General features: G+C 41.1%; 1 protein-coding gene across 1 annotated transcript in view; it reads right to left on the bottom strand.

Moving 5' to 3' along the window:
• LOC142747975 (store-operated calcium entry regulator STIMATE-like) overlaps positions 1-23,198 on the bottom strand; it is a 134,655-nt gene that overhangs the window by 37,861 nt on the left and 73,596 nt on the right. The window contains exons 2-4 of the mRNA XM_075855086.1: positions 17,324-17,372; positions 15,333-15,428; positions 7,785-7,906 (exon numbers count right to left, since the gene is read on the bottom strand). Coding sequence (XP_075711201.1) covers positions 7,785-7,906; positions 15,333-15,428; positions 17,324-17,372 — 267 coding nt within the window. The remainder of the gene's footprint in view (positions 1-7,784; positions 7,907-15,332; positions 15,429-17,323; positions 17,373-23,198) is intronic.

Below are 23,198 nucleotides of genomic sequence, written 5' to 3' on the forward strand. Positions count from 1 at the left end.
TTCAGAAAGTTTTTTGCCTGTGATCACATCTTCCGGAATCGGTAACATTACCATTTCGGACCATGCACCGATCTTTATCAAAATTAAGTTGACAGACCTCCCTATGAGAGGGTGGAACTGGAGGCTAAATGACACTTTACTAGAAAATGCAAAAGATTTTGACGCCTTAGAACTACGGTTGAAGGAATTTTTTGTGGTTAATGATGATCCTCTTATCTCTCAGCCTATACTATGGGAGACACATAAAGCTGTTATAAGAGGGGAACTCATTGCCTTGGGGTCTAGAATTAAGAAGGAACGGATGAAAACTATTAACCAGGTGTTGGGTAAAATCTCCTCACTGGAAAATATACATAAATGTGCACAGTTGGAGTCAGCACAAGCTGAATTACGACACCTTAGGCAGGAATTAAAGAATATCCTTAATGTAAAATCGGCGAAAACCCTTCAACTATTAAAGTATAAAACCGATGCACACGGGGACAAAGGGAACAAAATAATGTCAAACCTCATTAAAAAACAAAGAGGGAAAACGTTCATTTCATCCATTAAAAACAAGGTAGGGCATAAACTCACCACAACAGATCTAATTGCCAGGGAATTTAGGAATTATTATCTGGAATTGTATAATATTAAAAAAGATCCTATACAGGCCAGTAGGACCCCACAGGCGGTCGCCATACAAAAATTCTTAACATCTATTGAAGCGCCCTCCTTGTCAGAGGAAGAAAGAGCCTCGTTGGTGGTTCCATTCACTATGTCGGAAATTGAAAAGATTCTGATGTCCATACCAAATGGGAAAAGCCCTGGGCCGGATGGTCTGCCCATAATTTATTATAAAAAATTTAAAAACACCCTAATGCCGTACTTTTTGTCACTATGTAACGCCCTGCTGAATGGAGCTACCTTCCCTAAACAAGCTTTAGAGGCCAACATTACCATTCTACCAAAAGAGGGGAAGGATCTGGAAAGGTGCAGCAGTTACAGGCCTATTTCCCTATTAAATTCGGACTTGAAATGGTGGGCAAAAATTTTGTCAACACGCATTAATGGTTACCTTTCTAAATTGGTTGGAGCGGAACAGGTGGGATTTGTTCCAGGGAGGGAAGGGAAATTTAATACCATAAGAACGGTTCATGCTATATATCACGCTAGACAACACAAAATTCCTTTGATCTTATTAGGGACAGACGCGGAGAAGGCCTTCGATCGCATTGATTGGGTATTCCTGAAAGCTGCTCTTACTAAATTTGGCTTCCCCCAAACACTTATAGACATGATTTTCTCCTTATATCAAAATCCTACAGCGAGAATACAGGTGAACGGCACCTTTTCAGATCCTTTCCCTATTCGAAATGGAACAAGGCAAGGCTGCCCTCTGTCCCCCACGTTATTCGTTTTGATAATGGAAACACTCTTACTTAAAATTAGACAAACTCCCTCTATCAAAGGCCTGAAAGTAGGACAATTCGAGCACAAAACAGCTGCATATGCGGATGATTTATTGGTCCTCATAACAAACCCGGTAGTGGCCCTCCCAAATCTCATACAAATTTTTGAAGAATTCGGTTGGATTTCAAATTTCAAGATCAATTATGAGAAGTCAGAAGCATTAAATATAACCTTACCTAACAATATTTTATTGACAATTAGCTCATGTTCACCTTTTAAATGGCAAAAATCCGAACTGCAATATTTAGGACTTAAAATCACGGCTAGCCCAAACTTGCTTTTTGCCAGGAATTACGACCCATTGTACTACAAAATTAAAAATTACTTGAACAAAATACGCATCCCATATATGTCGTGGATAGGACGCAAAAATCTCCTTACTACATTCATTTTACCACAAGTTTTATACCTGTTTCAGACTTTGCCAATTGACATTCCGAAGTATTATTTCCTAAAATTTAGACGCTTATTCACGGAATTTATGTGGAATAATAAAAGGCCTAGAATCGCATATCAGTAATTGATAAGGAAAAAAAATGAAGGAGGATTGGCATTGCCAGACCTAACTTCGTATTACAATGCAATACAATTGGGGAGATGGACACAACTGGCAAAGGCTGAAGAGGGATTGCCACATGTAGCTATAGAGAAGGAGTTATTGATAAACAATCAGACTTCTGCTTTTTGGGTCGGAAATACGCTTCCTGCCAGAGCATCGGTAGTGAGTGATATGACATGGGGGATGCTTAAGGTGTGCCACACTTCTTCGGCACTACATCTATGTGACAAGAAGTTCTCAATGTTAACACCACTCTCTGTATTTCTATGTTTGGTGAATCCCACTTGCTCTAGGGTTCCTGATTCTTGGTCTCATTTGAGGTCCTTAAAGATAGAAAGAGTTTTTGACTCAATGGGCCCGCCTACACTTCATACCTTACATGAGGAACTGAAAATTCATAGCCCTTCAAGCTTACAAGTGATAGACTTCACACACACATGTAAGAGGTTTCTCACTTCCGTAGCTGCAAGCAAATCTGATCCCACATGGTTAGAAAACTACACTTTATGGGATACGACCCTTAAAAAGTGTCTCTCTAAGATATACAAACAGTTGATAACAAATATGAGCAAAGATACGCCAGGTTTTATACCAGCATGGGAAAGGGAACTGGGTTGTTTGTTTACTGCAGAGGATAGATCTTACATTTTGCGCCATTCACATGGTTTTTCTAGATGTGTCAGAATGCAAGAAAATTCTTACAAGCTACTAACGCGATGGTACAGAACGCCGGATTACTTGTGCAAGATTCGGGCATCTACTTCAGATCAATGCTGGAGGTGTGAGAGGGAAGTGGGTAGCATTTCCCACATATGGTGGTCATGCAGGGAGATCCAACCCTTCTGGAAAGAAGTAGAAAACCTGATTGCAAGAATTTGTTCAAATCCAGTGTCACTCACAAAATAATTGATTTTACTGTGGTTACCCACAAAAGAGTTCTCCCCATCCTCCAAAAATCTTCCCACATACATAATCTCAGCGGCTAAAATATTGATCCCTACCTTGTGGAGGAGCTCAATACCTCCATCATTGGACCAACTAGTGAACAAAATACACCAAATATGTCGGCTGGAGGAACTTGCAGGGTGGGAAAATAAAAACAGGAAGTCATTTCTCAAAATCTGGCAGCCTTGGCTAGCGAATAGGGACAAGGCTTCAGGTATTCAAGGATAAGAAAGACATGAGTGGGATTCGTTGATAGAAAAGGGAGTTCAGAAAAAATTTTGATCAAGAGGGATAGTACAGAGTGTTTAGTACTTGATAGTACTTACAGTACGGGAAGGACATTACATGAGTCACGGTCACGGTGATATGTTTATGTTTATGTTTACTTGTTTATTTGTGTGTCTGGTTGTCTGTCATTTCGCAGTTGAGCTTACAAGATATACTGATTATATACATTATACATCGTATTTCTATGGCATAAAAATTTTAGATGTCATGAAGAGAAGATATTGTTCTCAAGCATAACATATTGATGTGCCAGGCATAAATGCTGCCTGTTATGGTCGTTGTAACTGACTAATGTATTTCTATGTAACTGCTTCAATAAATAAAAAGAGTTTATACAAAAAAAAAAAATGTGAGTTCCATTGACTTCCCTTGCTGACTCTTTCAAACGCCGTTTGACGGACTCTTTAGATTATAATTGCATGTGTGCTAATTTGAAAAGGTAATACGGATGATTTTTCCTCCTTTTCAATTTTGTGTAGGTATCAATTTGTTTTTAAAAAAATTTCCGATATAGATGTTACTTATGACGTCACAGTCACTCTTTGACCTTTCCCCTTTTGACCCTTTTTTCCTTCCTGTGTGCTCAAATCTCCGTTGATATATAAGCAACTCCTTTTGTATGTAATTTTAACGGCCTGAGGAAGACGCTGGTACAGCGTTGAAACGCGTAGCCATCACTGTTTTTTAATAAACATATATTCATTTATATAATTTTGTCTACCATCGCTGAATTCCTTCAACAGCCACGCAGCAGCGCCTCACAGGATCCTCCCTTTTCCTACTGCCTTTTTACGTTCTAACAAGCGGTGACCACCTGGTTTACCGGTTTGGATCCTGGCAGCAGCATCTGTGGACTTTTTCATTGCCTTGTCCAAGCACTACCTTGGTGAGCATAACAGACCACGATCAATATTCTATTTAAACCTCATTGACCTGCACTATGTGGCGCCGTGCTTTTTGCTTTTCTGTTCATTTATTACCCAAGCTGACACTTTCACTCATTTACTTCATTGTACATACTGTGGTGCTATTTGCCTCAATTGTAAAGTGAACTCTACGTGTTTCTACCATTCGCTATACGAGCGAGGGATCATCAGGAGTGTTATACAGTGTTAAGATTGTATCAGTAAAAAACTGCTGTTACAATACTGTAGCAAGTGCGAAGGTAGAATTATAGCAAAAAAATTGCTGTTGCAATATAATAGCAAATAAAATGGTAGAACCACAGCAGTCAAAACTGCTGTTGCGATAAATTGACAAGTGAGCAGTTAAAACTGAGCATTAGTCCTAAAGGTGGACCTGTGCACTCAGATTCAGATAGATAACAGTTTGCGGCGACGAGAACGCCAACTATAAAGAGACTTGGTTCCACCCATCGTACCTTCCACAACATCACATCATCCCGTATTTTGATTGGACAGGAGAGTGGTAGGTGTGTATATTACGTCATGAGTACGGAGGTGGGGGTGTCAGTTGTCAAGGTAGCATGATGCTGCTGGGTTAGAGACAACGATCCTAGTAGATACCAATGGCTTAATATTGTAACAAATATGTTAGACGGTATTACACTGTCTGCTGACAGTACAAATCACAAGAAGCTGATATTTATTACTGTTTTAGTTACTTTCATAATTAGAGACATAATCTGAGTTGATGAGAGAGATTATCAAATATGTAACTACCCACAGTTAGTCATTATAGTAATGAACCTTACAGAGAATAATATTGGGTCTTAGTTCATTTATATTTATCTTGTGTTTACAGAGCAAAAAACACCCACAATAGGCTGAAAATCGGAAAAGACTTCCTGTAGATACACTAGATAATGATCTAACACACTAAAACCGAGTAGAAGGGTAACCTTCCTACTCTATGAAGGGTGTATAAGAAATTGAATAATTAAGACCGCATGGTTTAACGCCGTTGAGTCAGAATGTCCATTGTGCCTCTTTTCGTAGGAGCCAATTATCAAGGTCCCCACCCAGAGGAGATGGGTGAATACTTTCAATACCTTGGAATTTAAGGCATCCAGGGACTCCACCATGATGCTGCCAGACGTGCCTGGACAAAGGACGGTCTACTTCTCTCAGAATATTACCCACATGACCTAAGATGCGTCGTCTTAGTTGACGAATGGTCTTACCTACATAGTTCAGGGGACATGGACATGTTACTTAATATACCACAACCGTAGTTTTGCAATTGATGAATTCCCAGTTGGAATATTCTTTACCAGTTGAAGCACTGGTAAAAGGTTTTGCTTGGGTTAATATACTGGCATGTTTTGCAAGAATTACACTGATATGTGCCCTTTGGATTATCGCATCCCTATCCAGGTAGCATAATAATTTTAGCAGAATAGGCCTAGAAAAAGCTCCCACTGATCTAGGTTTGACCAGGGATGGAAAGGGATTCTCGTCCTATCTGTTCCAGAATCCATTTATGCATAAAGTTTTCACAATCATTGCTTTTTACTCCTTCGGGGAATCCTGCAAATTTGAGATTGTATCTCTTGGCTCTATCCTCCATATCAGTGATCTTATTTGGTTGGAGTTTAGCTTCTTGTTTAAGTTCCGTAACATCCGTCGATAGTACGGTAAGGGAGCCCTCCAAGAGTGAGATTCTGCCCCCAGCCTCATCTATTCTATTACAAATTACAGACATATCAAACTTTATTGATGATATATCAAGTTTTATCCCACGCATCTACACATGCAAGTCCGTGACTTTACAGTCCATTCTTTTAACTGTACTTAATATCTCCTGTAGTAGCAGGGGGTAATCCAACCCTTGGGGTTCAATTTGAGTCCCTAAATTAGTATCTGAGATATCCGCGTTAGTAGGCGAGTCTGCTTCTCCTCCTAAGGGGTTACAGATGTAGTACCCCTATCTACTTGGTTAGATGTTAAAGCAGACTGGGTTTCATATGTTCTTGTGCCAGTTGACAAAGGGGAACTAAGAAATGTATCCATATTTTGGGAATTTCTTACTTTCTGGAATTCTGGTAGACAATTCCCAGATCTGCATTGAGAATTGCCCTTTTCGGGCTGTCTTTTAGCCGGCATATTCAGGGCATTAATCTAGCCTGGTCAATAATTCAAGAGTTATGGAGGAGCTCAGCAGAAATGGAGAGGCAAAGCAACAATGCAGGAGCTCGGCAGCAGTGGAGGAGCTCGGCGGCAGTGGAGGAGCACGGCGGCAGTGGAGGAGCACGGCGGCAGTGGAGGAGATCGGCGGCAGTGGACGAGATCGGCGGCAGTGGAGGAGCTCGGCGGCAGTGGAAGAGCTCGGCGGCAGTGGAGGAGCTCGGCGGCAGTGGAGGAGCACGGCGGCAGTGGAGGAGCACGGCGGCAGTGGAGGAGCACGGCGGCAGTGGAGGAGCTCGGCGGCAGTGGAGGAGCTCGGCGGCAGTGGAGGAGCACGGCGGCAGTGGAGGAGCACGGCGGCAGTGGAGGAGCTCGGCGGCAGTGGAGGAGATCGGCGGCAGTGGAGGAGCTCGGCGGCAGTGGAGGAGCTCGGCGGCAGTGGAGGAACTCGGCGGCAGTGGAGGAGCTCGGCGGCAGTGGAGGAACTCGGCGGCAGTGGAGGAACTCGGCAGCAGTGGAAGAACATCAGAGGTGTTCAATGATGAAGGAACTCCACAAACAGGTAGAAAGCAATGGTATCTTTACTTTGCTTTCACTTCCAGCATAATCATCAGACTCCCAGACCAGCCCCACCCGACATCACAAAGTGGAACCAGCTACCACGCACCGAGCGTACCAGCGAAGACCAGACTAACAACTTAATGAAGCCCGCGGCACTCCAGAGAGCCGACCATCAGAAGCATCCGCACTCCCCAGTTCTCCGGACGTCCGCCGGCACTCACTGAGTCCCGCTCAGCCTCAACGTGCTCCTGCCACACACTTCAGGCTTCGACGAGGAAGGAGGGGATGAGAGAGCTCACATGATCGTCCACACTCCAGTCACAGCTTGCTATGGTTATATGTATTCTAGGAAGTGAAATCGATCTCCCATTGCATTATAATTTATAAATATTATATCTATAAACTTTAAATGGTATTTAATGAAACTGTATGCATTGTTGTGGTTTTAATACCATGCGTTGTGTTGCCTTACAAAACATGTTGCTTCATAAAGAATTAAATGTATAAGAAACATAGAGGAATGAAGGACATCAAACTAAGGCTATGTTTACAGCTGCGTTTTTAATCCGTTGTTCTGCTCTGTCAGAGGAGCACAACAAGAGAATAACTGGAAGTGCCGGTTGTATCACGGACACCACTAATTGCCGACAGAACAGATTAATTTTAATGGGTTCCGTCGTCTTTCCATCGGGGTGTCCATGGTTTAACCGGAAACAATAGCACAGCATACTGCACTGTTTCCAGTATTTTCGGTGGAATCTGCAATGGAGGCCCCTAACGGACCCTCCATCGCAGATGTGAATTAGGCCAAATAAGTAAAGAAAAACATAATATACTGTAGGTTTACAAAAGGACGGTCAAAAAAAATAAATTATTTGTTATTCTCTCCTTACCATATTCACCAAATACAAGTAATGTATAGTGTCTCCATTCTACGATTATTGATACAACTTTCACACTGAGCCAAATAACTAACATTCCAAGAGTGGCGTCCAGCAAAAAATTCATCAGATACCTGCATAAAGGTGATAAGATTACTGGAAGATACTTGTCAAACATAAAAATATTGTGCATATTTATGCCATTACATTTTCCTTTTGATTCTTACCATAATCTTGTGTCCCTATTGCTACAGAGACAGAAATTTTGTATGCAAACTTGGCATCAATGCACAGCCCATCAATGGAGATGCTGAGTGTTATAAATATAGGTAAATTCAGCCATACACACAGATATGTGGTTAACATGCACTTTAGCTCAACTAAATGGGTCTGTTATTCCATATGGGGAAGTCTTTGGATGCAGCTGCCAGACACCTTTGGTACAATTTGTTTCAGGGTTAGGGTGGGAGAAGCGATAAAAGTGAGATAATTGTCTGGTAAAATGTACTACTCTGTTTTCCTTATTATCGGGACACCTCTGCCAGCAACTTATTTCCTGCGGGAATAAAGGGTTGGACATGTTGAAATCCAACATGCCCGAACCTGCTTTTCCCCGACATCTGCCGTTGGTTCGTCCCCGACATCTGTAATTGGTTCACCCCCACACACATTGTACGAAATCGGCGAGTTCGGCCTAGTTTGTCTAATGTGTATGGGCAACTTTATCTGAAAGTAGTCAAATGAGTAGATATGGTCAGAGTTGGGATATGCCCATACAAATTAGATAGTTGGTCGGTCGATTGGTCCGATTTTCAACCATGTAATAGCACCCTTAGAAGATTCCCTTAACAATAAGCTGATCACAAAGGGTCTTCCTGCTGCCCCCTCCCCCAGTGAATAGCTGTAATCTAAGGGAAATCTGACAGTAAGCGTTCAATTTCCCTGCAGTGCCTCCACAGGGGAAATTAAACATTACATTGTGCCCATTCTAATCAATTGGCTGTCTGTGTAATGCAGGACTTCCATTCTGTCTAAGAGATAGCGATCGTAAACAGAGTATCCCCTCCATCAACCCAAAATTCCCTAATAAAGTACATGAAAGTCTATATACATATATATATATATATATATATATATATATATATACATACACACACATATATATATATACATATATATTGTAATGACGGGGGGTAGGGAAACGGCCAAGTGAGCCCTAGTCTACCCGCCACTCTGTCCCTGCCTACTTGCAACGACCCGCCCTAGGCGACGGGGTACAACTGGGCGGCGGTCCCTGCGCTCAGTAAGTGCACGACAAACACGACAAACATACAAGGGAATACAAACAAGGGAAAGGGGCAGTTGCCCACGGCAACACCGTGAGCAACCAGAGTGGTGAACGAGCCGAGTCAAGCCAGGAGTGTGCGAGGTACCAAACGAAGAGCAGAAGAGTAGTCAGTAAGCCAGGGTCTGTATGGAGCAGGATCAAAATAGAAGGAGCTGTAGCTGGGCCAGGAAACCACACAAAAAGAATCACAAGCACCGAGGGACAGGAAGGGCAGGCTTAAATAGACCGAAGGCGGGAGCTAGCTGAGTCTGGCCAGGTTGCGATAGGCTCTCCCACTCCTAAGCCTGCCAGCCTGAGTGGTGGAAGCTGGAGTCAGTCTCAGGGATGTAGATTCAGGTGCTGACTGATTAATTATGGGAGTTAACCCCGAAGCTGTGCCTGGCAGATCCTTTACATATATACACATATATATATATATATATATATATATATATATATATATATATACGCACACACATATATACATATATATACACATATATATATATATATATATATATACACACACATATATACACACATATATACATACATATATATATATATATATATATACAGCAGAAAAAGGGGAGTTGGAACCAGCGCTGAGAGTGCAAATTCTGTTAAAACGGGAATCTTCTTCCAAGTTTTAATATGTCTTGATTAAAATCAAAGCAAAGGGCTACGAACAAATGTTAGTGACGGGCAGGTATAGTCCAAGGTACAGAGAGAAAAGAGGAGATAGGCGGTAGCCTACGCGTTTCAGACCCTCGCTGGGTCCTTAGTCATGGCTTTGTTCGTAGCCCTTTGCTTTGATTTTAATCAAGTCATATTAAAACTTGGAAGAAGATTCCCGTTTTAACAGAATTTGCACTCTCAGCGCTGGTTCCAACTCCCCTTTTTCTGCTGTATCTCTTGCGTGTGCCGACACGAGGATCCGTGCGCTGACTTTCATACCCTTCTTGTGACAAGGTGAGCTGGAGGATTTTTTCCATATTTTTTCTATATATATATATATATACACATATATATATATATATATATATATATATATATATATATATATATATATATATATATATATATATATATATATATTTTAAAGCAGACAACCCCTTTAAGTCACTCCAATGGATGCAGAATATAGTAATCCTTTGTGCGCAGTTTATGATCTCCAAACATTCGCTGCTACATTATCACCCTGCTTTCTACATAAATTATATATTTAACCCCTTAATACTGAAGGGATTTTAAACCTTAATGACCAAGCAATTATTTATTTTTTTCCATTGTCACATTCAACCACAACTCTCTGGATACGGTCCTTGAGCCAATTCTCAATTCCATTACAAACTATATTTTCTAAACCTATAGTCCTTTATTTACCCATTAGGCGTCTATGAGGGATAGTGTCAAATGCCTTTGCAAAGTCCAAAAACACTATATCCACAGCTAGGCTTCTGCTCACCTCATCATAAAAACAGATCAGGTTAGTTTGATAAACTTCTGTCCTTTGTAAAACCGTGCTGGCTGTCACTTATAATACAATTTTTTGTCACATACTCCAGTCTCTCCATTGCCCCTCAAATATTTTTCCCAAGATGGATGTTAAGCTTACTGGCCTATAATTACCCGGGGAAGACCTAGAGCCCTTTTTGAAAATAAGCACCACATTCACCTCACGCCAGTCCCGTGGCGCTATAACAGTAACTAGATAATCTCTGAATATTATGAAAAAGGGGACAGACATAACTGGACTAAGTTCTTTAAGAACTCTAGGATGTAACCCATCTGGTCCCGCAGCCTTGTGCACATTTATTTTATTTAACTTAGCTTGGATCATATCTACATTCAGACAATTGACTACATTAATCAATGTATTAACAGCACTGGCACCGGCTACATCAGCTGCACTTTCTTCTGTTGTATATGCAGAGCAAAATAACCCATTTAGTAACTCTGCCTTCTCTTGATCCCCTGTGACCAACTCCCCATTACCACTATTTAGGGGTCCTACATGTTCAGACCTTGGCTTATTTGCATTTACATATTTGAAGAATTTTTTGGGGATTTGTTTTGCCATCCTTGGCCACCTGCCTTTCATTTTATTACTTTTTTGCAGAATTTCTTAAACTCTTTGTAATTTGCAAAGGCTACAACTGTACCCTCAGATTTATATTTATCAAATGCCCTTTTTTGTCATATATTGCCCTTTTTATAGAAGGTGTAAGCCATGTGGGGTTTAATTTTAGTCGTTTATACTTGTTACCTGTAGGAATACATTTTGCACTATAATTATACAAAGTAGCCCTTAAGATCTCCCATTTATCATTTGTACCATTATTTTACATTTGTTATTCCCAGTCTATGTCCTGAATTTCAGCCCTCATCCTGGGGAAATTGGCCTTCTTAAAATTAAGTGTTTTTGCCCTCCCAGCCTGTGTTTGTTTTTTACAGTATAGGTAAAATCTAACTATATTGTGATCACTTTTACCAAGGTTTTCACAAACATTGACATCCCCAACAAGCTCTGCATTATTAAAAATGACCAGATTCAACAGAGCTTCACCTCTAGTCGGGTCTTCCACAAACTGGCCCATAAACTTTTCCTGCAACAGGTTGAGGAAATGTCTCTCCTTGGCAGTTGTAGTCGAACCATGACACCAATTAATATCTGGGTATTGTTTTTTGTAGAACATGTATTTTTAAATAGCACCATTGTCACGTAGGGGCGGTACGGCAGCTTGCCAACAGGGCGCAGGTCAGAGTCTATAGTTTATATAGGGTACCTGTGGCAGCTCGGACTGTAGCAAGGCAGGCTTGGCAGGAACTAGGCAGCAGGTAGACATCAGGTGTGGAGAAGCAGGACAAGCGTGGTATACAGAACAGGATGGCTACAGCTAAGCACGACACTAGATCAGGATACAGGTTACAGGAAACACTGGGAGCAGGAAACACTAGGGGACCATTTGCAAGACAAACTTGGAATAACAACAAAGCTCAGGCGTGGGAGGATGGGGCTGGGACCTTCTTATAGCCCAGGGTGCTCTGGAGCAATTAGCTAAATTACCAACATGCGTGCGCTCTGGCTTCTTAAGTCTGGACTGAGCTCGTGAGCGCAATCGGGTGGTCACTGTGGAGCAGGACGGCCGTATGTGCAGACATCTCTTGAGAGAAGGGCGTCGACTGGATGGAAGGAGTTTGTGGTCAGCGACCACGGACGTTACAACTATTTTGGAGTACTTATAATTTATTACATTTGTTTAACTTTTTTGGTGGTGTAATAGGAAAAAACCTTAAATTACTCTCTTTTTTGTGTCATAAATTCTCGCCATTTACAGTGTGTTATAAATAACATAATAACTTTATTCAGTGGGTCGCTATGGTTGGGGCATACCAAATTTATCTAGTTTTTTATGTTTTACTACTTTTACACAGTAAAAACACTTTTTTTCTATATTTGTTTTTGTGTCGGCATATTTTAAACCCGTTAGTGACCGCCAATACGCCTTTTCACGTCAGTCACTAACGGGCTTTATTCTGATGCATATGCCTTTTTACGGCACTACATCAGGATAAAGTAAACAGAGCAGGGAGCCGTCAAATCTACCTGCTCTCAGCTGCCAGAGGCCGTGTGAGATCGATATAAGTATCGATCTCACCCGTTTAACCCCTCAGATGCGGTGCACAATAGCGTGCACAGCATCTGAGTGGTTTTGTAGAGAGGGAGGGAGCTCTCTATCTCTCCCACCGACACCCGGCAATACAATCGCCGAGTGTCTTTGTCTCCAATGGCAGCCGGGGGCCTAATAAAGGCCCCCAGGTCTGCCTGGAGCGAATGCCTGCTAGATCATGCCGGAGGCATGATCTAGCAGATGCCCGTCCGTTTTAAACGGACAAGCAGTAATACACTGCAATACAAAAGTATTGCAGTGTATTATAATAGCGATCGGAGAATCGCATATTAAAGTCCCCTATAAATCTATTACATTATGTAACCCCCACGGTGAATGCCGTAAAAAATTTAATAAAAAACTATGGAAAAATTGCTGTTTTCTGTGAATCCTGACTTAAAAAAAATGTGATAAAAAGTGATCAAAAAGTCGCATCTACTCCAAAATAGTACCAATAAAAACTACAAGTCTTCCCGCAAAAAAAAAGCCCTCATACAACTGCATCGGCGGAACAATAAAAAAGTTATGGCTCTTCAAATATGGAGACACAAAAACAAATAATTTTGAAAAAAAAAAGCGTTTTTACTGTGTAAAAGTAGTAAAACATACAAAAACTATACAAATTTGGTATCGTTGCAATCGTAACAGCCCGCTGAATAAAGTAATTGTATTATTTATATTACACGGTAAACGGCGTAGATTTAAGACGCGAAAATGGTGGCAAAATTTCAGGTTTTTTTCTATTCCCCCCAAAAAAAAGTTTATAAAAGTTAATCAATAAGTAATATGTACCTCAAAATGGTGCTATTAAAAAATACAACTTGTCCTGCAAAAAACAAGACCTTATACAGCTATGTCGACGCAAAAATAAAAAGGTTATAGCTTTTGGAATGTGACGATGGAAAAATGTAAAAAAAGACTTGGTCATTAAGGTTTAAAATAGGCTGGTCATTAAGGGGTTAAAAGCAAGAAATCTTATTTTCCTGCTGACAGCTGCATGAGGGCTTTTTTGCAGGACGACTTGTAGTTTTTATTCGTACAATTTTTGAGTACATGCAATTTTTGGAGCATTATTTATCAATTTTTTTTGAAGGCAGGATAAACAGACAACAGCAATTCTGGCAATGTTTTTTATCTTATTTTTTACGGCGTTCACCGTCTGGGTTAAATAATGCACTCGTTTTATAGTTTGGGTCGTTACCGACGCTGCGATACCAAGCATGTGCAACTTTTACTTTTTTTCATAATAAAATATTTTGTAAGGTGAAAAGGTGAGTTTTTCATTTTTTTTTATACTTGGGACTTTTATTTATTACAAACTTTGTTAAACTTTTTTTTAGTCTCACTAACGGACTTTATAATACACTCCAAAACTTATGCATTGCAGTGTATTATGCCTGTAAGTGTAAAACTGACAGGCATCTGTTAGGCCATGTCTCTGGCATGGCCTAACAGGCAGTTACTAAAGGCAGGCCTAGGGGCCTTTATTAGGCCCCCAGGCTGCCATAGAAACCATCGGCACCCCTCGATTGCATCGCGGAGTGCCGGTGGGGTGAAAGTGGGAGCCCCCCCTCTAAAACCATCTGAGGGGTTAAACATGATCTGCTAGTGGTCTCCGATCGAAGACCTGAAGCCCGAGGCTGCTAACAATAGCCTGGGCTTCAGAAGCACCCCACAAGATGTGGGAAAACTTCTTCTGAAGTGGCGACGTGAAAAGGCAGCACTTAATAAGAGCTACCTTGAACGGCCGAAGCAGAAACACTATACACCGGTCGTTAAGGGCTTAATAACTCCCCGTTGTTTGCCAGTAGAGAGCAGCCACCCAGACAGTGAGCACAAACACCGGGCATGCAAAATAAGAGACTTGAGCCAGCCGAGACTTCGCTTATTAGGTCACTAGCGGGTCTTTGCCCTCTATAGCAGCAGCATGTTCTCCTTAGGCCTCTGTGCATGGTTGTAATAGTTTGTAAGGACATGTTTATGCCGGCCAATTATTGTTACTATTATCTAATTTCCAAGCAATCGTAATGATAATTGGACAGTGTGTATGGAGAACTTTTGTTTGTTTATCGTTCATCTTAACTAATAATGCCGCTATAATAATTATTGCCACTAAATAACAATGATGCTCGCGAGTTGCCTCCCAATCAGCAGCGTGGATTGTTCTGAAGAAAATGGTCATCAGATCCTCGGCCACTAATTTCTAAACGACTGATCGTTCGTCTGTGGTTTGAAATATTGTTCTGTGTAAAGGGTTTTATACCATTAAACAAAAGTACAGTCAGACAATCAGTGATCTGTCTGACAGCTACTTTACATATAATGTCTACAATAGAATATCAGCATAATAGAGTGATGGACTGCATAGACCAAAACAAATACCCTCACCTGTCTGCAAGTCTACTCTAATCAGCAGGACTGAACGTCATCTAGCCTACAGCATGTTGTGTATATATATCTGATAAACATCAACGCAATGTCATTTCTATAGCAAGAAAAAGGATATTATTGACATTTAATTTTCCATTCTTACAATATTATCAAATATGTAATACTCACAAAGAACAAGGATCCTCTTCAGTCAGTTCCGAGAGAAAGACATTTGTGAAATGAATGAAGAGAGCACCAATGGCTTGTTTAGATGTGTCATAAAACCTGAAGATTTTAAAACATCAATGCATAATGAACAGCAATCTGCACAGAACTCACAATACACAACTTTACACCGGGGCAGCTTCAACTAACCCACAACACCTACACTATAACCCCTTATTGAACTATTCATCTGCCAGGGGTCCATGCAAACCAATTTTCAAAGGGCATCATTTTCAGCATTTTGCCCTGTATGTTTTTGTCTATGTTTCCTAATTATGATAAGAGTAATTTGCATTATTTAATTAATGGGAAAGAAGTCAAACCCTGATGTTGCAAAGAAAAACCAGGTCATGTTTGGTGTAATACTTCTGCCAGAATTTTATTCTAGATAATTGAACATCTTCACACTTGAAAATTCCTATCTCTGGGCTCCCAGACAGAATAGCCTTGTGTATGGGCAGCTTAAAAAGGCTCTGTCACCAGATTATAAATGCCCTATCTCCTACATAATCTGATCGGCGCTGTAATGTAGATAATAACAGTGGTTTTTATTTTGAAAAACGATAATTTTTCAGCAAGTTATGAGCAATTTTAGATTTATGCTAATTAGTTTCTTAATGACCAACTGGGCTTGTTTTTACTTTTTACCAACTGGGCGTTGTCCAGAGAAGTCTATGACGCTGACCAATCAGTGACCAATCAGCGTCATGCCCTTCTCATTGTTCCAGCCCAGCTACAATCACTGCACAATTACACTGTAACAATGGACTGGAACAATGAGAAGTGTATGATGCTGATTGGTCACTGATTGGTTGCTGATTGGTCAGTGTCATACACTGCTCTTCACAACGCCCAGTTTGTAAAAAGTAAAAACACGCCCAGTTGGTCATTAAAGGAACAGTGTCATCACAAATTATTTTTTTATATGTTAAAGATGTTAGTGCTTTATTAAAAACGTTTATATTTATTTGTGTGTTTGTGTTTTACTTTTTCTTATTTTTACACTTTTTCTTCTCTATGGGGGATGCCATTTTTTGTTCCATTTCTGTATGTGTCGATTAACGACACATACAGACATGGAATACGGCAGCCACAGTCCCATAGGGACTGCGAACGGCTCCCGTCCCATTCACTTGTGTGTACGGCGTCTGTGTGGGAACTGCGCATGCGTCGCTCCCACACAGTCCAATTTGAAATTGGCGCCGTCCGGCGCCATTTTCCTGTGGACCGGAAGTCGCGGCCGGACAGTGATATTACTACTTCCGGTCGCGGCTTCCGGACTTGTGCACTTGGACCAGCGGCAGCAGACGGAGCGGACGGGCCGGAGGGAGCCGCGGCGGCAGGAGCAGGTAAGAGATTTCAATGTATGTTCGTGTTTGTGTGTGTTTACTACTGTATGTAAACCTACTACACTGTGTGTTAGCTCAAAAAATGGCGACACACAGTGTAGGAGGTTACACCGTTCAAACCCCTCGTTTATCCCGGCACTAGCCAGGATAAAGGAGGGGGGGATGCTGAGAGCTCACTAGAGCGAGGGCTTTTTACCCAATTTTGCAATGCTGCAATTTTGGGAATAGCTCCATCTAGTGACCAGAAATGGGTAATACTATAAATTAGAATTAATTTATAATATTTCCTGACTCGTGAAAAAAAATAAAAAAAATTTGAACAATGTTTAATCACCCACACACTAAATGTTTAATTAAAAAAACAAAAACATGTTTTTCTGGTAACACATTCCCTTTAAGAAACGAATTAGTATAAATCTAAAATTGCTCATAACTTGCTCAAAAATGATTGTTTATCAAAATAAAATACCACTGCTGTTATCTACATTCCAGCGCCGATCAGATTATGTAAGAGATAGAGCACTTATAATCTGGTGACAGAGCCTCTTTAAAAGAATGTTCTATAAAAAAAACATCACAATCATAAGCATATAAGTAGCTACTAACCATATTCTCCATGGACGTCTTTCTTCTTTAGGTTCCTTCCAACGTTTCACTGAAAAACAAATTTACAGTTTTAGAAAATAAATTTTCATATCACAGTAATATGTATAGTACAGATTGCCATAAGGTAACCAAAAAACTGCAATTCTGGCGTTCACTGTGCGTGTTAAACAAAATTATGTTGTAATAGTTCAGAATTTTATGAATGAGGCAATACCAATTATATTTCTGCTTTTTACATTACTTTTGGGGAAACATGGGAAAAGTTTAGAACGCAGTAACGTCACCAGGACTTCAAGATAGATGAAAACAGGGTGGATTTATTCACCTCAAGACAGCGACGTTTCAGTTCAACAGGAACCTTTCTCAAGGTATCACAAACTGAACATAGTGCCAAGTATAAATAAGAGGAGCATACATTAGTTAGCAATAAAACTATCAAATGTACAGTTTACATTAAATACATATAAACATATACTTCCCAACATATTTCAAAATTTGATCATAAAGTGCACATATTTATCTATAAAAAAAAACATATACATAGCCAATACAATATGCATGTAGGTGAAATATATACATATCATACATGGTGTAAATAGGGGCAATTAGGATAATTCATTCTCTATGGCAGTGCTGGAAAAAACCGAACATTGCACTTGGCTATCTCCGGCGCTCCCATTGAGAATGAATGGAGCGGCAGTGCGCATGCGCATGTAACCGGAATACCCCTTAACGAGGTATTTGACAGCCGCAGGTTTTGGCCGCGGTGCGACCGTGTCAGGGCAGCTCCGTGTGGCCGTACCCTTATGCTTCTGAACCACATCTACTCATCTGTCTACTCTCATAAAGTTGCCCATACACATTAGAGCCGAACCCACTAATTTTGGCCAACGATCTAATGTGTATGGGAGCCACCCGAAGGTAAATGTTTGGGGAAAGACATGCATTATCTTTTGTTCCCATGTGGGAAAGCTACTGGCAGAGGGTTTTGGCAGTAACTAAAGAATATAAATCTTACCCCTTCATGACAGCCATATGGCTATATACGTTCCAACTGCCGATGCCCTGTGCATTTGTCATGTATATGAACACTGGCAGCCAGGAACGGGGTTTAATGAGTGCAGCGCTGCTCCATTGTAGCAGTACTGCACTCATGTCTGCCGGGGCTTTGAGAGACCCGGAATACTTTCCCCATAGATAGCGCCACAAACATCTCCCCTGTAGATAGTGCAAATGCCCCAGTAGATAGCAGCACCTAAGCTCCCTCTAGGAGCGGAATCCCCAGCCAGAGCACTCTGGCCGGGGATTACGCTCCTAGAGGGAGCCCCCGACGTCTCTCCAACCCCCCGTAGAGAGCTCCACCCCCTGTAGATAGTACCACCCCCTGCATATAGCGTCACTCCTGTAGCTAGCACCACCCCCTTGTGGATTACGCCACCTAAGCTCCTTTTTGGAGCGGGATTCCAGGTCAGACCGCTCTGGCCGGGGATTCCGCTCCTAGAGGGAGCCCTTGAAGTCCCTGTCCATGCTGTCTAAGCAGCGTTTTACAGCTTTTCGACTACGGTATTGATTCCGTCAAAACGATGGAACCCTTTCACAACTGAGACAAACGGAAACCATTGGCACCCTATCAGTCACCATTGAAATCAATGGTGATGGAAACAGAAACCTATGGTTTCCGTTTGTTTCAGTCAGGGTTCCTTTCTGTCGGAAAGCTCCAATGGAACGTCAGAATGGAGCCCTGACAGATAAGTGAACAAAGCCTTCTTCTGTTAAATACTGACAGTAAAACCTAAGGAAAACTGCAGGAAGATGTGCTTACTCAGCAATTCAAATCTGGTAATGTTTAACTAACCGGTACTCTGTACTACTACAGACGAGGCTAGGAAGCAAAGTACACACTCCCATTTATAAACACGTGGGAAGCTTCACAAAGCAAAATGCACCAAATAACATGATGTCCGTCAAATTTATTCATTAGCTAAGTTGAGTTGTAAAATGTCCGATCAAACGGAGCTATGGATGGGGACGAGCGGTCGTTTCTCCGATCGCTCGTCCCCATCCACTGACCCTAACCGCTCTAGAGGTGTCAGATAGAAACTACGCAGACGCAAGTCAGTCACATAAATGAATGGTGGCAAATGTGTTGTTAATGGTCCACCGAAATATCTTTTGTCCAAACATTGTCTATGGTGAGTTTTGGTGTACACTCTACCAGTTTATCTCCTGCATCAAACATGATCTAATCCTCCTATTCACTACTTTACATCTCAAATAGTAGATCTAATATACTGACTAATGAACGTGTATACATGTTATCCTCTATGGAACTCAAAGTCGGCAAATGATGTTAGGCTAACTGGCTACCTTGACATTTTTGTAATTGTGATCTATTTATTTATGTAATTTTCTGAAATCTTAGTGAAATTGGACTCCATGACTTCAATTTGACCTTTAGAATTGAGTAATGTATGTTTTCCATGTCAATGTATACATAACCTCAGACACACTAAATATTTAACCTTGTATGTGAAAACTTTTTTATTTTTAACATAACATTTTTAAACTTTAACTATTTAAAGATGCAGTAAAATCTATTCCTTTTTCATTCACATATTTTTTTAAATCAGTCTAACCCAGACACATAAATGTATAATAGTGAATTTTGTGGTGTCAGTCCAGCCTCCAAAAAGGTGTTACCAAGACTAGCAATACTTAGCTCCAATACTACATCTCGATTACATGATCTATGAAAATCTGAGTCTGAATAGCTCATTATTGCACGCAGAGATTTTCTAACATGTAGACTATGAACATGTTGAAAAGGAAAGACATTTATTCCAACCCTAAAATGAAATACACTGTATGTGCTGCATTAAAGTGTTATTCCCAAATTGAGTCATATTTTTTTCTTTCTAATGCATCCTAATCTGAAATGAAATTCTAAATCTATTGATAATTTTTTTTTTTTATTCTTTCCCTAACTACCTTTTTTTCCAACTTGATGACTCAGCTAGTGCTGGTTATCGTTTATAAAAGGGGGCGTAAGCGGCTCGATGTCAATCAAGCTGCTCTGCACTGTGCGAGTTTCCGACATTGCTAGATAATCTAGTTCTAGCAGCATCGGGAGAAGCATGCATGGTAAGCATGGTTCAGACTAAACACCCCCCCACCATTCACTAGATAGTTTTATAGTAACACCTTGAATTTCAATTCACCCACGCCGCTCCTCACTGCAAACCCCAGCCACCTTGCTCGGTAACACACTCCCTCCCCTCACAGAAAATCACTCCCCCTTGCGATAATCTGCATCCCCCCTCGCGGCAACACTTTCCTCCCCACCTTTAACTCTAGTCGCGACACCACCCCCCCCCCCTGCTTAATCAGCTCCCCCTTCGCTGCAACAACGCCCCCACTCTTTGCGACCCCCTGTCCCCACACATTGCAAACCCATGTTACCCCCCTCACAGCACCACCACAACCACCACCCCCCCATCGCGGCAAACACCCGCCCCTACTCGCGTCTACTATGCAGTAACTGGAGCCGACCACTGGTGCATCCACACGAGAGATGGCCGGGCTGGCATCTAATGCGCATGCGCTGATATGAGCGTTCACGATAATACTCACATCCTCTCCCAAGGACGGAGAGGATGTGTTTGCGCAAGCGCGGCAACGGCTAGAGGAAAGCAGTGGTGGCCGGATCCCTAGGAAACGAGCAATAAACATTGAAGCAATGAAAAAAAGTTTAACATGAAATAACGGGAAAAGTAAATACTTTTGAAATATAAAGCTAATTTTAAAAAAATACATATCTTTACAAGCTTCAGCTAAATAAATCGATTTATAAAGATGGGAATAACCCTTTAAGTTCATCTTTGCCCGTTGATATTACGAGTGTGGTATAGTGAGATTTCTACAATTACAGCTTCCATAATACAGAAGGTAACAAGTTATTTATGGATGAACTACAATGCCATTTTATGATCTTATATATATTTTCGAAAGTTTGTTTGAAGGCCGATTTTTCATTGGTTTAAAATCAGGGAATAGCTATTTTTGATTGGACACGCGTTCCCCAGGTAACGGATTGCACTGACAGGCTCCGCCCCTATTGATGACGTGGCAGCCCATAATTTGCTGCAACGTACATCATTCCTCGCTGAATTGCCTAACACAGCAGCACTGCGATGTTGGCCACAGCAGGTTTACACAGAGGCAGGACAGTTGTCCTGTCTCGTATAATTGAGGGACTAAAATGCATGGCGAAGCAATGAGCAATGGAGGGACTAATGGTAAAGATGAGGAGCGAGGAAAAATTATGCCAAATGGGCATGGATCAGAAGTCCCCGCCCCTCATCCACCACTTCATAGTTTAGTCTAGGAGCACTGGCTTAGGACTTTTATTTCCTAAAGAGAATAAATTTTTTTTGGATCATGTGAACATTGGGTCCGGTGTCACCAGTATTCCACCTGTACTTATGGACCCTTTTTCTCTGCACTAATCGGCAGCCCCTTCTCTCTATCAGTGCTGGAAAGACAGAAGGGGCAGCCCTTTCGTGCAGAGTTTCCGCAGCGATTGAAAGTAAAAGAAGTTCATACGTACCGTTGTCTTGGTAACGCGTCCCTCTTGACATCTAGTCCGACCTCCCTGGATGACGCGGCAGTCCATGTGACCGCTGCAGCGGTCACATGGGATGAAACGTCATCCCGGGCTGGAGGAAGAAGCAGGTAAGTTCACTTTTAATACTCTCTAATTATTATGCGGGTCGTGCTCCCATATAAAGTAAAATCCAAAAACAGGACATGTCCTATCTTTTGCAGAGCCTTTCTACGGCACGGACACCTTCTTGTAAATATACAAGGAAGGTGACCATGGGCAATAGAAGTGAATGGGTCCGTAATTACAGACGAATTCTACGGTCATTTCCATGGGGCCTTACAACACATAATTGGGTATTTAACCCCTTAAGGACGCAGCCTAGTTTGGGCCTTAAGGCTCAGAGCCCATTTTTTAAATCTGACATATTTCACTTTATGTGGTAATAACGTCGGAATGCTTAAACCTATCCAAGCGATTCTGAGATTGTTTTCTCGTGAGACATTGGGCTTTATGTTAGTGGTAAAATTTGGTCGATATATTCAGTGTTTAATTGTGAAAAATTGCAAAATGTAGAGAAAAATTTAAAAAATAGCATTTTTCCGAATTTAAATGCATCTGCTTGTAAAACAGATGGTTATACCAGCCAAAATAGTTACTAGTTCACATTTTCCATAAGTCTACTTTAGATCGGCATAGTTTTTTGAGCATTATTTTATTTTTCTGGACGTTACAAGGCTTAGAACATAAACTGCAATTTCTCATATTTTTAAGAAAATTTCAAAAGCCTTTTTTTAAGGTACCTGTTCAGTTCTGAAGGGGCTTTGAGGGGCCTATGTATTAGAAACCCCCATAAAACACCCCATTTTAAAAACTAGACCCCTCAAAGTATTCAAAATAGCATTTGGAAAGTTTTTTAACCCTTCAGGCATTTCACAGGAATTAAAGCAAAGTGGAGGTGAAATTTGCAAATTTCATTTTTCTTGCTAAATTTCAATTTTATTCTACTTTTTTTCTGTAACAAAGAAGGTTTTACCAGAGAAACACTACTAAATATGTATTGTCCAGATTCTGCAGTTTTTAGATATGTCCCACATGTGGCTCTAGTGCGCTTATGGACTAAAACACAAGCCCTAGAAGCAAAGAAGCACCTAGTGTATTTTGGTGCTTTTTTATTAGCATATATTTTAAGCAGCATGCTAGGTTTGGAGAGGTGTTGAGGTGCCAAAACAGTAGCAATCCCCCAAAACTGACCCCATTTTGGAAACTGCACCC

Source organism: Rhinoderma darwinii, chromosome 3, assembly GCF_050947455.1.
Source record: "Rhinoderma darwinii isolate aRhiDar2 chromosome 3, aRhiDar2.hap1, whole genome shotgun sequence".
In the NCBI taxonomy this organism is placed as follows: Eukaryota; Metazoa; Chordata; class Amphibia; order Anura; family Rhinodermatidae; genus Rhinoderma; species Rhinoderma darwinii.